The following is a 14,379-nucleotide window of genomic DNA, read 5'->3' as shown; positions in this document are numbered from 1 at the left end:
AGTAATTAACTTGTACTTTTAAAAGGAAATAAAGGAATGTGTTTGGGCTTGACATGTCTTTTTCATGTACATCTGTGTGCTTGTATGGACACAGGACTGCACAGCTGTACTGAAATGCAGAAGTAGGATGTTGAACAGAGGCACAGAGGCCTTCTGTTGAGGTGTGACATAAGATGAAAAATCAGAAAGCCAAACCAATAGAGGAAGGGCGGTCTTCAGGGCAGAGTGTTTGGGGAATCTGCTTCTGTGGGTGTGTTGGTGGTAGCTGGGTTGCTCAGGGGAGTCAGAAAGGGCTGGGGATGGTTCAAGGGTGAGGGGGAAGCTGGAGCATTCCACCTTGAAGGAGAGTTTTGAACACAGTCCTGAAATGAGTAATGGTTTGATTGTGTTAAGCAGGAGTGGTATGACTTTGCTTTGATGTGTGTGCCTTGTTACTGTTAGGTAATTGAAGTACTGATTCGGTCTGAAGAAGGACTTTCCAGAGACATGGTGAAGCACCTCAACAGCATTGAGGAGCAAATCCTTGAGAGCCTTGCCTGGACTCGGGATTCAGCGCTCTGGACTGCTCTCCAGGCTTCAGGAAACAGGGTTCCCACCTGTGAAGAAGTATGTTATTTGTTTTCCTCTTTATTGAAAAAAATTTTCTCCTTCTTACTGCTTCTTTATACAGAACACTGTTCAAATGGAAAAGTTTATGCAAGAAAAAAAAAAGTAAAGATTTGGGACAAAGGAAAGCTATTTGTTATCTTACATTGGTATTTCTTATTTCTCAGGTAATATTTCCCAATAATTTTGAAGCAAACAATGGAGGAAGTGGGCTTGGGCATTTGCCTATGATGCCAATATCTCCTATAGTTCATCCTCGAGTAAAAGAGGTTCGGACAGATCTTGGTGGGAGTTTAAGACGAGGTATGTTCAAAGTTCCTCATATATTTTGGATGTGTGATTTTAGTTAGTTAGTTCTAGTCCCAGTTGATCAAGGAGAAATCTAGATGCGCTCAGTCAAACCATTATGTTCTTTACTAGCAGCACTCATTGGTCATCACACTTCATGTGTGAAGTGGAACAGGACGTGCCTTTGTGTAAGTGCAGGGTTACCTGACTTGTAGGATGAGTTGCAGTCTTTGTGGAGTTTTGGGGGTTTTTGTTCTTGGGGCTGTTTGTTCTTTGGGTTTTGTTGTTGTTGTTGTTCTCAGTGATTTGGATTGATTTTTGGTTTCTTTCCTTCAAGTATAACCTTTTCTTTGCAGTGTCCAGCATTTTTGGTAGCTCTGTTTCATTCATACCATTCTAATCCTTCAGACCACAGTCTCTCTGCATGTTGTCCTACTGGTTCAGTGATGGTTGACCACTGTCACCCCTTGTTATTGCATGTTGAGATGACAAAAGTGCATTTAGTCCTCTTCCTACTGAACTTGCTTTTGCAGGATGGGAGGATGATAATTTGTCTGCAATATTCTTTTCCTCTGAAGAACTGCCTTGCTCTTCCCAGGCATCATGTAGAACATCCTTAAGGGTGAGGATGAAGGGATTAGTGGCAGCACTGCTGTTGCTTTTTCCCACTTCACTGGTTAGGAAATGCTGCTTTCACTGTATCCCATACAAGAGTTCATAAGTTCTTGCTTGTGTGCTGTGATGATGTTGTCTTTTGTGTTCATCTGGCAAATCATGTTACAAAATTGTTTTTTTTAATTTCTTAACTACTCAAGTGTATTAGGGAGGTGATGTATTAATAGTTACTGCAGGTGTTATGGTGAGTTGTTCAGTAGAAGGGAAAGCAGCTTGGAGATGGTACCAGGTTCTCACACACCTCTGTCCATCTATAAGATACCAGGTGTTCTTCCTAACTTCCCATGGAAGACAACGGGGATTGGAAATGTTTGTTTGCTCCTGGTACCCAGCAGACCATCCTGGCAGAGGAGAAATGAGGTGTCCCATTGGTTTCTCCTTGCTGGTTAGCCAGAAGGCTTCTGTACCATGAGGAATGTTCTTTCCACAAGCAGCACTGGTAGCTTGGTTGCTCCTGTCTTTCTTGTTGCTATCATATTGTGAAACCAAACTGTCTAGGATAACTACAGAGTAACAGAAATCAGTTGTAGGTCTCTATTCATATTGCCGAGAAACAGTGAACTGTGAGATTACTTCTTAACCAGAATTGATGCATTTCAATTCGTTGTTATAGTTTGCCTCTTTTTGTGCTGCGGAGAAATATTCCTGTTCAGCTGCTCCACTGGAGATGTTCTCTTTTCTCTTTTGCTCACCAGACACTCAGCCATTGTCACCAATCTCTGTGCATGAGCGCTACAGTTCCCCTACAGCAGGAAGTGCCAAGAGAAGACTCTTTGGAGATGACAGCCCCAAAGAAATGCAGATGGAAAAGATTTTAACAGAGGGAACTAAATTGACAATTGCTCCAGCATCAAGCATTGCTGCTGAAAATGTGTCCATCTCTCCTGGGCAGACAGTACTGACTGTGACAACAGCAACGGTAGCAGGAAAAGCAGGACAGAAAGTTACTATTCCACTGCATGGTATGAGATCTATGGTTTTCTTCCATGTGAGATGCTTTGCTTACCCTTAAGATCTGACTAGATGGACCGTACATCTTGTATCTATTTTTCCTTTTTTAAGAGAGCATTAACAAAGCAAACAAGCAAACACAACACCAGAACTTAAGCTTTTGTACTAACATCTCATTCTGCGTTTTAATCTGATATCTGACAAGAGTCCCAAGGATACCATCTGGCAAACAAAGTTGTGGAGTTCTTCCTTCCAGATAAATCTCATCACAGGTTAAGCATTGGTTTGTTTCTCAACTCTAATAGTGATTCATTCTTGCTTGCTCTAGGTTTTGTCTACTGTAATCTAAAAAGACTCTGAAATTACTGAATAAGGGCTGTGTATAGACATTGAGCAAAATAGTGGGGGGTTGCATTTATTTTTGGGGGGGTTGGCTTTTTTTGTTTTACTGGAACTGATGCTTGACTGTTTCTTATGAGGATATGTGAGGGTTTTTTTTGTAGCTTTTCTGAATTTCAAAACCTGTGTCTTCATAGAGGAAGATAAAATGAGAAAATCACCGCTTTTCATGTTTAAAGAGACATTCATTAAGAGAATTTGACAATTACAGAAGCTAATGTGGACTGCATACAATGTATAGTCAGATTTAGAAAATAGTATCAAAAAATGAACACCAATGCTCATCACTCCCAGAATAGTGATACGCTGTCTACAGAGATTGTAATTTCATGTAAGCCTTGTACTTTGGGGATAGTTTTAGAAATGATAATTCACAACCATACTCTTCCTTTAAGCATTACTAGAAATGTACTTTTCTATTATTTATGAAGACTCTGTCTTCTTAGTGCCCGATATAGAAGGAAGAAATATCTTCTGTATGAAATGTTTCTGAAAGAGTTTAGGATTTGCAGTTCTACAGTGCGTTGTTGTGGCAGCTAACAGTTCACTTCTTGGGTGCTTGTGTCATCTCCAGGTATCACAAACGAGTTGGGTGGGATCACATTGATACCCATTTCAATGAATCTAGGTCAGGCACCTAAAATAGAGGCTCAGAATCCCTGCCACCCTCAGGTGAATCAGGATCAAGAAGTGCATCTCTCATCAGGAAACAAACCAAAGAAAACAGGATCCTTGGCGCTATTTTACAGGAAGGTAAGCTTTGATAGGAAGGTGTGATTTTACCTCTGCGGCTGTGCTCTTGTTATTGCCTCTCACATTTGCAGGAGTTAGACATATCAAAAATGAGGTTGCCCTTCTGTGTTTTGGTCATTCAAAACTGCTGTGTTTTGGATCCTGTACCAGGAGATTCTCTAGTTTACATTTTTGAGATCTTCCCAGTTCTGCGGATCTTTCTGGAACATGGCCTCAGAAATCGGGGACAAAAACATGCTATCTCAAAGCTTCTAGAAAGAAGGAATTTCTTGAAAAGAGTAAAGGAGTAAAAGGAGTAGGTTAAGAACCTACTTTTTTTAGGGCAGGGAGATATATTCTTACTAAAGAAGTTGTTCTCAGAGATTTTCTCCTTCATATTCTAAACTGGAGAGGGATGGATTTGAAGACTGGACTATTTGGTGGGTGAGGAACTGATTGGATCATCATAGCCAGAGGGTTGACTGCATCCCATTGTAGCAAGTAAGTGATGTAATACAGAAGGAATAGAATATTTTTAGTCAGGTTTCCTGTAAGCATCCAGCATTTGAACAGAGTTGACAATTTAGTATTTGAAGACATTCTTGTGGGCAGAAGGAAAAAACTCTGAGGAAGCAAAGTATTGAAACATAAAACAGCTACACTTGGCTTTCACTTCTGCAGGGTAGGTTAAGCTCAGTTGGCTTGATTCGCTACTGTGTGTCTCTCTCTTCTAGGTTTACCACCTGGCAAGTGTGCGCCTGCGTGATCTGTGCTTAAAGTTGGATGTCTCCAATGACTTGCGCAGGAAGATCTGGACGTGCTTTGAATTCACATTGGTTCATTGTGCTGATCTAATGAAGGACAGACATTTAGACCAGCTTCTCCTCTGTGCCTTTTATATCATGGCAAAGGTAACATATAGGCTTAAGGAATTAGAGTTTTATCTCAGTTGAAAATGTAAATTGGATGGCTGGAAAACCGAGAGCTGTAGCAAATGAACAATTCTGACATGTGAAAGAAAACTGAAATTGTATGTATGCATACACCTGTGCGGTGTTTTGTTGAGTATTTCCTCATTTTCTACTTAGAAAAGTTAAGACACACAGTTCTCAAATTCACAAATACATCTTCTGATGGAATAATACTTCATTTTTAATTTTTAGTATCACTGGAAGAAAAGTTGGAAAAGGAATAATGTCTAGCTTAGGTGACATAGCTTTACTATCAGAAATAAAAAAAAAGAATGCTTGAACGTGGAAATGTGTATTTTTGTTCATATTCCTGTCAGCATATTAATGCTCATGAAAGCTCTGTGTACAAGGAAGCTAATTGAGTACACTGCACCTGAGCAGCCCTGTCTTTCTGTTTGCGCTCTGCCTTCAGTAGCCTTTTCTTTTCCAGGTCACCAAAGAGGAAAGAACTTTTCAGGATATAATGAAAAGTTACAGGAATCAGCCACAAGCAAACAGCCATGTGAGTAAATGATGGCACTTTTCCTTTGTATAAATGTTAAACAGAAGTGGCCTTCAGACAATTCTGATGATAATGGAAAAGTCAACTTCATTGCTATCTTCATTCTTACTCGGATGGATTTCATCTCATAGGATCACCAAGGCTGGAAAAAAAACCCTCCAAGATCATCCAGTCCAAATATCCACCTCCCACCACCATTTCCCACTAACCCATGTCCCTCAGCACAACATCTAAACATTTCTTGAACATCTTCAGGGACAGTTACTCCCCCACCTCCCTTGTCAGCCCATTCCACTGCCTGATCATCTTTTGTCTTTTCTGTTTTCCTTGACAAAAATGTTTTTTTTTCTTTCCTCTGTGTCCTGTAGGTTTATAGGAGTGTTTTGTTAAGAAATACTTCTGCCAGTGTCCTTTTGGAGAGAAATGCAAACCAAGATGTACAGATGACAGAAGGTAAGTACGGCAATCTGATATTTTTTTGAAATGTACTTGCATGCATTTATGAAACTGAGCTGTCCAGTGATAAAGAGAACAAGTGTTTAATTTTTATTTTTTATTTTTATTGTATTTATTTATTTTAAGGAAAAAAACCAACAGCTTCAGCATCCTGTCCAGCAGCTGCCTGGATGTTGCTAATAGATTACTGTCTCTTTTGTCTTGTATCAACTCCTGTTTCTTAACATCTTTTGACAACTTTGTGGTATAACACAAGGCAGAGGTACTAAAGAATTACAGATACCAACTGAAGGTTTTTATTTTTCTTTAAATGTTTTATTTCATACTGCCCTGATAACAAGAGGCTTTCTTTTATGATCTTGTTTTGCTTGGTAGTCAGTAGTGTGGAGAATGAAACTGGATGTGGTGTTCAGTAATGGCCTGACTTGAGCAGGCAAGAGATAACATTAACTTGCTGTGCAGCTGCAGTTTTTTTCACTGAACCACAGAATTACAAAGATGGTGTCATGGCATCCGTGCAGTAGGTGTGAGTAGAGGAAGCTATTTTTTTTTGCCAGCTGATGACTGGGAAGTTTCACAGAAGCTAAAAGCTGTGCGTTGTCAGACTGCTTAAAGCATCGTTGCAAGTTTGAATATCACATATGCTGAGTGTTGGAAAGGTGAAGGTTCTGAGTAACCTTAGCGTTGTTCAGCATCCTGGCTAATTTCATTATTACTGTACTGGGATTGTATAGCAGTCCATAAAAGATGAACCAAAAAAAAAAAGAAGGCTTTTTACTATTCCTTTTAAAAATAAAGAAAAGGGATCAATACTGCTTAACTTCCTACTCCTAAGCTGGAAATAGCTGTAGCACAGATTTGCATTATCCACTTCAGTCATAATCCAGTAGTCTGCTGGCAGTGATTCATAACTCCTAATGTTCATAACCACCTACAGTGCATCTTTGTCTGAGGCGTGTTTCATGAGTTCATCTTACTAATTGGTCAATTCATGGACGAGCTCTTGTCAGTTGGATGTTACAAATTTAAATCTGAAGTCAATTTAATACCACATTCTAAAATCTGATGCTTTCTCTTGTAATTAGACTCATCTGTGAAAAGTGGTAATTCCTTGGGAAGATCGGCAGCAGAGAATTCCACTGAGCTGGGAATGGAGGAGAGAGGAGATCTCATTAAATTTTACAATGCAGTCTATGTAGGAAGAGTAAAATCTTTTGCACTGAAGTACGATATCGCAAACCAGGATCATGTAGTAAGTAAAATATATTGGAGCTTTGCTCTAAAAATCAGGTTTATTCCTAGCATTCTGTGTCAGTTTTCTATTTTGTACCTGGCGTGGTTACAGAAGTCACAAAGTGATGAATAATACTATGTGTAAAGTTTACAGCCCTTCAAGAGTTGTGCAGTTCAGTTACAATGGAGATAACAGCCTTAGAAGGATGCTGAGGGGCACTGCTGTGGAAAATGGGGCTGGCTTCCTCTTTGTAAACTTCCATTCTGTAGATAAAGCTGCCAATGAGGCAGTACAGAGGAAGAAATAAGATTTGGAGTTTTTCAGAGTCAGGGGAAGAAAGCTTGTTAACACCAGCAGGAAGAGTACAAGAGACAGATCTGCTGGCACTTAATCTGTTAACACGAGGCTGCCACAGCCCAAGTGCACCAACATTTGGCCTCCAGAAACTGGGGTGAGAGTGTGATTAAGCAGTGTGGAGAACTGAAACAAATTCAGTTGAGTTTTCTGGCAGGAAGCATTCTTATGTGCCAGGCCCATGAGTCACGCAGAGTGTTTTTGTGGTTTGACACTTGAGGAAAAGGCAAAAGTAAATGCACTGTAACCTTCATTTCCAGTAAGTGCATTACCCATCACTTCAGTAGCAGTTCCTGAAAAACAGGCATGAACTGGAGGGGAGAATGCTGCTTTGACTGACTGTTCAGCTACAGCTGCTCCAGGGAGCCCAGTGGCACAGGGAAGTGCTGGTAGAGCTGTCTAAAGTAAAAACATAAAGCAAACAAACCCAGTTTACAACTCCATTTTCAGCTTCTTTACATAGCAGTGCTCATTTGCTCATGTGGCTGTTGATACATCTGAAAAATATGTAGGTTGCTCCAAAAGCAGTGCCTCCTGTTATTATTATGGAAACTACAACAGATAGAAAGAGCACAGTAACTGCTGGATAGAGCAAATCCTACAACACACTGTTTTTCAAAATACTCACCATCACTGGCTGTACACATTCACTGGTGATGAACCAGAGCCTGCGTGCTTCACTCATGGAAGGGCTGAATAATTGCACCAGCAGAGATGGCCCCCTGTCAGCACTGCTGAAACACACCACCCGCCAACGCTGCGCTCACATCTGTTGGTCTCCATAAATGTTCACAAGCACTGATGAATGTCACTGGGTGCCGTTTTTTTCCGTGTGGAGGAATTCAGTCCCACCTGTTTGCTCCCTGTGCACTCCCATGTCAGACGCTGTTATGTCAGACAGTTCCTCTGCTGCCATCTGTCATATGACAGCAGAATGGGATGGGATACCAGTGGGAAGGTTCCACCCCTACTGCCATCCCACCAACATCTGCCTCTGACATCACAGGCTAACATCATAAAATGGGAGGCATTACTTTTGGAGCTGCTTTCATACATTTGTTCTGTGGGTTCTGTGGATTCTTGCTTGGTTGTCCGACTGCTACAGGATAAGATGTTCTACGGAAAACGTGGAAGTGTGATTCCATTGCTTTTTTGTGAAGTTATTGCTGTCTGCTAATTTCTGATTCGTCTCCTCTGGGGATTCATCCTCTCTTTCAGATGGAAGCCCCCCCCTTGTCTCCGTTCCCCAGCATTAAGCAGCAGCCGGTGTCTCCTCGGCGGATCTCTCAGCAGCACTCTGTTTATGTCTCACCTCACAAGAACAGTGCCTGCTTGACGCCTCGAACTGCGCTCCTGTACAAATTCAGCGGGAGCCCTTCCAAGGTAGAAAGTAAAAGGGTTGGAAGAGGTTGACTTGGGAGAGAATGAATTCATCTCACAACTAGAACGTGCTCTCGTTCAATGGGAATCCACTGATCCTCACTTTGTGGTGAGGGATAGAGTTCTTTATGGAGAGTTCTTCACTCACTCAGCAGAGAGGTTCAAAATAATAACTTTTTTAGTTCTCAGGTAATTGAGAACCAAATCAGGATTGAAATGAAATCGTAGTAACTCATGTTACTTTGTTCTTAAATTGTCGTTCACAGAGCTTGAAGGATATCAACAATATGATAAAACAAGGTGAACACAGGAGTAAGAAACGAGCAATAACAATTGATAGCGACACTGAGCCCCCTATGAAGCGACTCTGCCAGGAAAATGACGATGTTCTACTGAAGCGCCTTCAGGATGTTGTCAGTGAAAGAGCAAATCACTAAAGCTGCCAGTTTTCTGTGGGATCTCAGAGCTATCTTGAACAGGTTGATAGAGCAGTAGTGCTATTGCTTCCTTATAAGATGTGGTATATGCAGACTGCAGACTGCCTAGTTTGGTTAACATTGAACCTCTGACTTTCACAGGATGCAGGAAGCAAGAGTTAGGTAGTAAGTAATGGAGAATGGAAGGTGGTTTTATTCCCAGAGAACACACTGTACTGTAAATTACTCCCTTGAGCTGTTTTAGGAAAAGAGTGATCTGCAGAAAGCTGTGATGGATGATCTTGAGCCTAATCTAGAGTATTTAAGTTCTGAGTGTAACTCAGCTTCTGGTAACCATTTTATTTTTAGAATTAAAACGGTAAGGAAATGAGTGAAGTCGGTTAAGTTTCTCAAGCATTGGTACTGGAGGTAGAAACTTTGAAAGTGCCTTATTTCTAAAAGAATGTGGAGCAACTGGAGAGGAGAACAGATTGATTCAGTCTCAGAAAGAATGGAACAGTTCTGAAGTGTATGACTTGATGTCCTGTGCTATTATCTCCAGTCAGAGCTTCAGCAAAAGTGTATGTTGCAACATGGATCAGAGCGTAGAACATGAATCAGAAAGCAGAAGCAGCAGCAGTTTAAATTGGACACCGACAACTGGAAAAGCACAGAGATACCTTTCTGAATTAGTCTGAATTACCCTTCTAAACCAGTGAGCACTGCTGTGGGAGCTGCTCCTTTCCAATGGGAAGCTGGATTGCTGCCTTGCTGTAGAAGCTGTTGATAGGAATCGTAGCTTAACTGCGAAGACCGACAAGTTGGTTACAGTTGGAAAGACAGCTTGGGCTTCAACTGCCTTACAGCTGTTGAAATGTGCAAATTCATTTAACGCATTATGTAACTACATTTTATTTTAAGATCTTACTCTCTTGTTGTGTAGTATCTACACTGAAAGTAAACCCATCAGATAAGGTATGTTTGTATATATGATTTTTATAGCTTCTAAAGGATTGGTTTCATTGGAAATGTGTAAGTTCTTATTTCTTATAACGAAGTTGTTAACACTGAGGGATTTTATAGGATTTATTTTACCAAAACTGAAAAAGTCGAGTTGACTGTAAGTCAGTATTTTGATCTTATTTCTTAATTGCATTTAAAGTTAGAGCCGTACAAAAACTTCTCAGCACTAGAGAGAGAGAGAAAGAGAGAGAGAGAGAGAGTGTGTGTGTGTGTGTGTGTGTGTGTGTGTGTGTGTGTGTGCATTCTGCTGGAAAAAATAACAGTTCCATAGGAATTGTGCTAAGGGCTCTGTTCACTTTGTTGTTTGTTTAGTACGTGCTGCCAGGTCTGCTGTGCTGCACTTACTGGAAGAAAGCTTGTGTGACCTCAAACAGCCACAGCTAGGGCATCTGGCCAGCAGCCATGGAGGGAGAGTGTATGTATACTGTATGTGTGCAGAGACCCTACTCAGCAAGGATAGGATGTTTACAAACCAACTCATTTGGGTCTTTAACTACTTTGATTTTTGACTTCCAAAAAAATGGTGCTCATTTCTGAAAGATGTGACAGTATGGAGCTGCAGTATGGGGTAATGGACACAGATGCAAGGAATGCAGATTCTTCAGTTCCTTTAGTTTTATTCAATTTGAATATTTGTCTTCAGATTGTGAGACAAAATGTACAATAGAAACAAACTTTGTCTTGATCCACTCATCTCTGCATTTACAACCATATCCCTTCAATGCATAACCCAGACCCTAGAATCCTCCTGCATTGTAGGGTAAATGAGGAATCCTGACTTAGCCTTACATGCAGGATCGTTGCAGCCTTTATTGGTGATGAATATAACCTCAGGCTTAACAGGGTTACGTTTTTCAGCAGTGTTGCATGGTAAGAACGTAGCTGATTCAGTTGTGATGTAGCATCCCTGGAAGATCGTTGATGATCCCTTGGGTTGGAAGGGGCCTCAGGGATCCTCAAGCTCCATCCCCCCACCGTCTCTTCCTACCACATCTACACCTCCTGCACTCCTGCAGCCTTCTCTGGAACGGCAGAGAGCCGATGGTGCTAAGATCCTCACTAGTGTCATTAAGCACAGTGGTTTTTTCATTAGAAAAAGGGATGTACTACAACTGGATGCAGTTCAGATTTTTCACCTGTGTAGGTGACAATATGAAAAACATTTTTGGACTTGCTGAACAGCTGAAGCAGTGTATGTGAAAAACTTTTCTAATGGTTTAAAGTGCCTTCCCATGTAAATATGTATTTTATAATAAAAATATTTTGACCTGAGGTTGCTCTCTTTTCTGTGGTCATTCACATTAAACTATGCCATCTGTCTGCATCTCCTGTAATATCAAAGACTGTTGGGGAATGGCTGCAAGAGCAGGGCGGCCATGAGAATATGTACAAGCATAGCTGGTGCAGCGGCACAGAGTGCATACCATGAGAAAATACTAGGAGTTAGATAGGAGTCACAACGTCCTTGGGGCAGCATGTAAACAGCGGGCCCACATCTGCAGCTGTGCTCTGTGGATGTGGGGGGGCTGACAAGGAAACTGGCTTAGCAGCACAGGGGTGAATTGCGACTGAGCATTGGTTAAGGCTGAGCAGCCCACCTGGCAGCCAACGTTGTGCACCAATAGTAAGCGAACACAGGTGTATCGGAAACCTACATAAACCCTATGTGTGCAACAATAAAGTGAAGCTTGGTCACTTATATTGAGTGCTGTCGTGCTTCCCCGCTCGAGAACAATCTAATTAGGACACTATCTGCGGCAAAAGACCTTCATCATTTTTGTGCCTCCTCACATTTCTTCTGTATCTTTTTCAGTTTGAATTTGTTATCTTTTATTTTATCTGCCTGAAGCTTCCTTCTGAGATTTCTCTAGTGTTTGTGCTTCAGTCAGATGTGGTTTCTGGGAGAAGAGACTGAGTAATGCTCATGCTGAAGTAAGCAAAGAAATGCTGGGCAGGGGCAGTCCTGCAGTGCCCAATGACCCTGCCCAGGTGAGCACTTAAATTGTTGTGGGCTCCTGGCTCTTGGGCTCCAGCTCTGCAGCCATGTGGGGCAGTGCTGGACAGCTCTCATCCCACAAGTTAAGTACGTTGAAGGTGTTCAGTTTTTTACTGGCTGGCTTTATGGTGGTTTTCTTCCTGTGAACGTGCATAAAGTTGGTATCAGCTCAGTGTTCAGAGCTTGTTGGATTTTTGCCTGTGCAGCTGCTGAAGGAAAAAGCGGGGCAGTGTGGTAGTGTAGTAGTATTGAAATCTTATCACCAGAGCTTCAGAGTCAAAAATTAGTTCCAAAAGATACATTACAGTGGAGATAACAGCCTTAGAAGGATGCTGAGGGGCACTGCTGTGGAAAATGGGGCTGGCTTCCTCTTTGTAAACTTCCATTCTGTAGATAAAGCTGCCAATGAGGGGAAAGCATCACAGGCAGTACAGAGGAAGAAATAAGATTTGGAGTTTTTCAGAGTCAGGGGAAGAAAGCTTGTTAACACCAGCAGGAAGAGTACAAGAGACAGATCTGCTGGCACTTAATCTGTTAACACGAGGCTGCCACAGCCCAAGTGCACCAACATTTGGCCTCCAGAAACTGGGGTGAGAGTGTGATTAAGCAGTGTGGAGAACTGAAACAAATTCAGTTGAGTTTTCTGGCAGGAAGCATTCTTATGTGCCAGGCCCATGAGTCACGCAGAGTGTTTTTGTGGTTTGACACTTGAGGAAAAGGCAAAAGTAAATGCACTGTAACCTTCATTTCCAGTAAGTGCATTACCCATCACTTCAGTAGCGGTTCCTGAAAAACAGGCATGAACTGGAGGGGAGAATGCTGCTTTGACTGACTGTTCAGCTACAGCTGCTCCAGGGAGCCCAGTGGCAAGTGCTGTTAAGTGGAAGTGCTGGTAGAGCTGTCTAAAGTAAAAACATAAAACAAACCAACCCCTGCACCAAAATAGTCTCCCCTCCTCTTGGCTGCCACCAGCAGCCTTGCTCTTTATTTCTGCAAACTCCCACGAGGCACCCCTGGGTGTGTGCATTAACTTGATTCTCACCACAGCCACCGGCACCAGGCTGCACTCAGAATCTTGGTGCGCAGCAGCAGAAGGGAGGGGAGGTAGTTCTGTCTGCATCTATCACAGGTAAACAAGCACGAATATTTTCTGTCTCTTTCCTGTTTGTCTGCACTTCACCCATTAACTTTGTGCTGCTCAGGCCAACGCCTCAGGCATTGCCTTTCTTTCCTTCCTACTAGAGTGTGACATTGGTAACCCTTGAACCTGTTGCTTTGTGTCCATCTGATTTTGGCACATCAGTGGGCTTTGCATTGATTCGGGAAGGTTATCTGGCTGCTTCATGGCCCCAGAGGCCAGGAGATCTCTCTTGTTTGTTTCATGTCCTATGCCAGTTCTGTTTTTCTGATAGGGATGAGCTGCTCCTCCTCAGTAAGACCTCAGCTCGGTGCAGTGCCCCACTTAGCAGGGAGGGCTGGGGGCTGAAGGACAGCTCGGAAGAACCCAGCAGTGTGGAAAGGCTCAGCCAGGCACTGAGCACTGCGTGTGCTTTCCTGGCAAGAGTGTGAGGTGAGAAAACTGTGTTTGTTAACAGAAGCAAACTGCTACAGCATTACATTGGCTCTGCTGCTTCACAGAGAGACCTTGCAAAGAACCTAGGAAGTTTGTCTGTTTATTTTTGCTACATCTTTGAGGAGTTTGTAATGAGAGCACAAGGCCTCACAGAAAGCTGTTAGGCTGTTTGGAGCTGGGCTGCATGTCTGAGGCACACCAGGCTGTACTCCCATTGCCTGCTGTGGTGGGGGGAGAGAAAATGCAGTGAAAAAATATTGTGGAGCTGGGATAAGAACAGGGCCGCTGCTCACCTGATACCATCAAAGGTCCCTCCCATGGATGCTGTCCTTCTGAACTGATCCCACTTGGGCTTCCCGTGGGCCGCAGCTCTCCAAGCATTTCTCTGCTGTGGCTCGATACCATGGGGCCCATCCTTTAGGCACTGCTCCAGCTCCTCCCCCAGACCCTCGGCTCCCCACAGCTCTTCCCCACGGGCTGCAGCTCCGGCCCAGGCCCTGCTCCTGTGGGGCTCCGTGGGCTGCACCTTCTTCAGTCCACATCCACTGCTGCACCACAGGTTCCTCCATGGCTGCAAGAGCAGATCTGCTCCGTGCGGTGCCCGCGGGCAGCAGGGGGATGGCCTGCTCCACCGTGGGCCTCTCCTGGGCTGCCTGCAGGGAGCTGCCGCTCTGTGCCCGGAGCACCTCCTGCCCTCACCTGGGCTGTTTCCCCCCGTCTCCTCGCTCTCTCTTTGCTGCCGCACAGCGTTCTCGCTCTCCCTTAAGCCCACCACCGCAGGGGCAGCGCTCACAGCTGACCCGCGCCCTCCGCTCCCAGAACT

General features: G+C 43.1%; 1 protein-coding gene and 1 long non-coding RNA gene across 3 annotated transcripts in view; one reads left to right on the top strand and one right to left on the bottom strand.

Annotated features, from left to right (window-relative positions):
* RBL1 (RB transcriptional corepressor like 1) overlaps nucleotides 1-9,575 on the top strand; it is a 19,425-nt gene extending 9,850 nt beyond the window's left edge. For both annotated transcript variants that reach the window (XM_010722225.3, XM_019622129.2), the window contains 10 exons: nucleotides 442-606; nucleotides 774-909; nucleotides 2,265-2,531; nucleotides 3,494-3,672; nucleotides 4,386-4,562; nucleotides 5,053-5,124; nucleotides 5,493-5,577; nucleotides 6,666-6,832; nucleotides 8,387-8,551; nucleotides 8,815-9,575. In XM_010722225.3, the coding sequence (XP_010720527.1) occupies nucleotides 442-606; nucleotides 774-909; nucleotides 2,265-2,531; nucleotides 3,494-3,672; nucleotides 4,386-4,562; nucleotides 5,053-5,124; nucleotides 5,493-5,577; nucleotides 6,666-6,832; nucleotides 8,387-8,551; nucleotides 8,815-8,985 (1,584 nt within the window). In that variant the 3' untranslated portion in view covers nucleotides 8,986-9,575. The remainder of the gene's footprint in view (nucleotides 1-441; nucleotides 607-773; nucleotides 910-2,264; nucleotides 2,532-3,493; nucleotides 3,673-4,385; nucleotides 4,563-5,052; nucleotides 5,125-5,492; nucleotides 5,578-6,665; nucleotides 6,833-8,386; nucleotides 8,552-8,814) is intronic.
* A 4,065-nt stretch (nucleotides 9,576-13,640) lies between these two features.
* Nucleotides 13,641-14,373, bottom strand: LOC109370726. Its single transcript, XR_002121080.1, has 2 exons — nucleotides 13,850-14,373; nucleotides 13,641-13,777 (listed from the first exon to the last, which is right to left on the bottom strand). It is a non-coding gene; the product is annotated as an uncharacterized LOC109370726 (long non-coding RNA).
* Between the last annotated feature and the right edge of the window lie 6 nt (nucleotides 14,374-14,379).

This window comes from Meleagris gallopavo, chromosome 22, assembly GCF_000146605.3.
Source record: "Meleagris gallopavo isolate NT-WF06-2002-E0010 breed Aviagen turkey brand Nicholas breeding stock chromosome 22, Turkey_5.1, whole genome shotgun sequence".
NCBI classification, from domain to species: domain Eukaryota; kingdom Metazoa; phylum Chordata; class Aves; order Galliformes; family Phasianidae; genus Meleagris; species Meleagris gallopavo.
The sequence above is the reverse complement of the archived record's forward strand: the minus strand, read 5'-3'. Positions and strand labels throughout refer to the sequence as shown.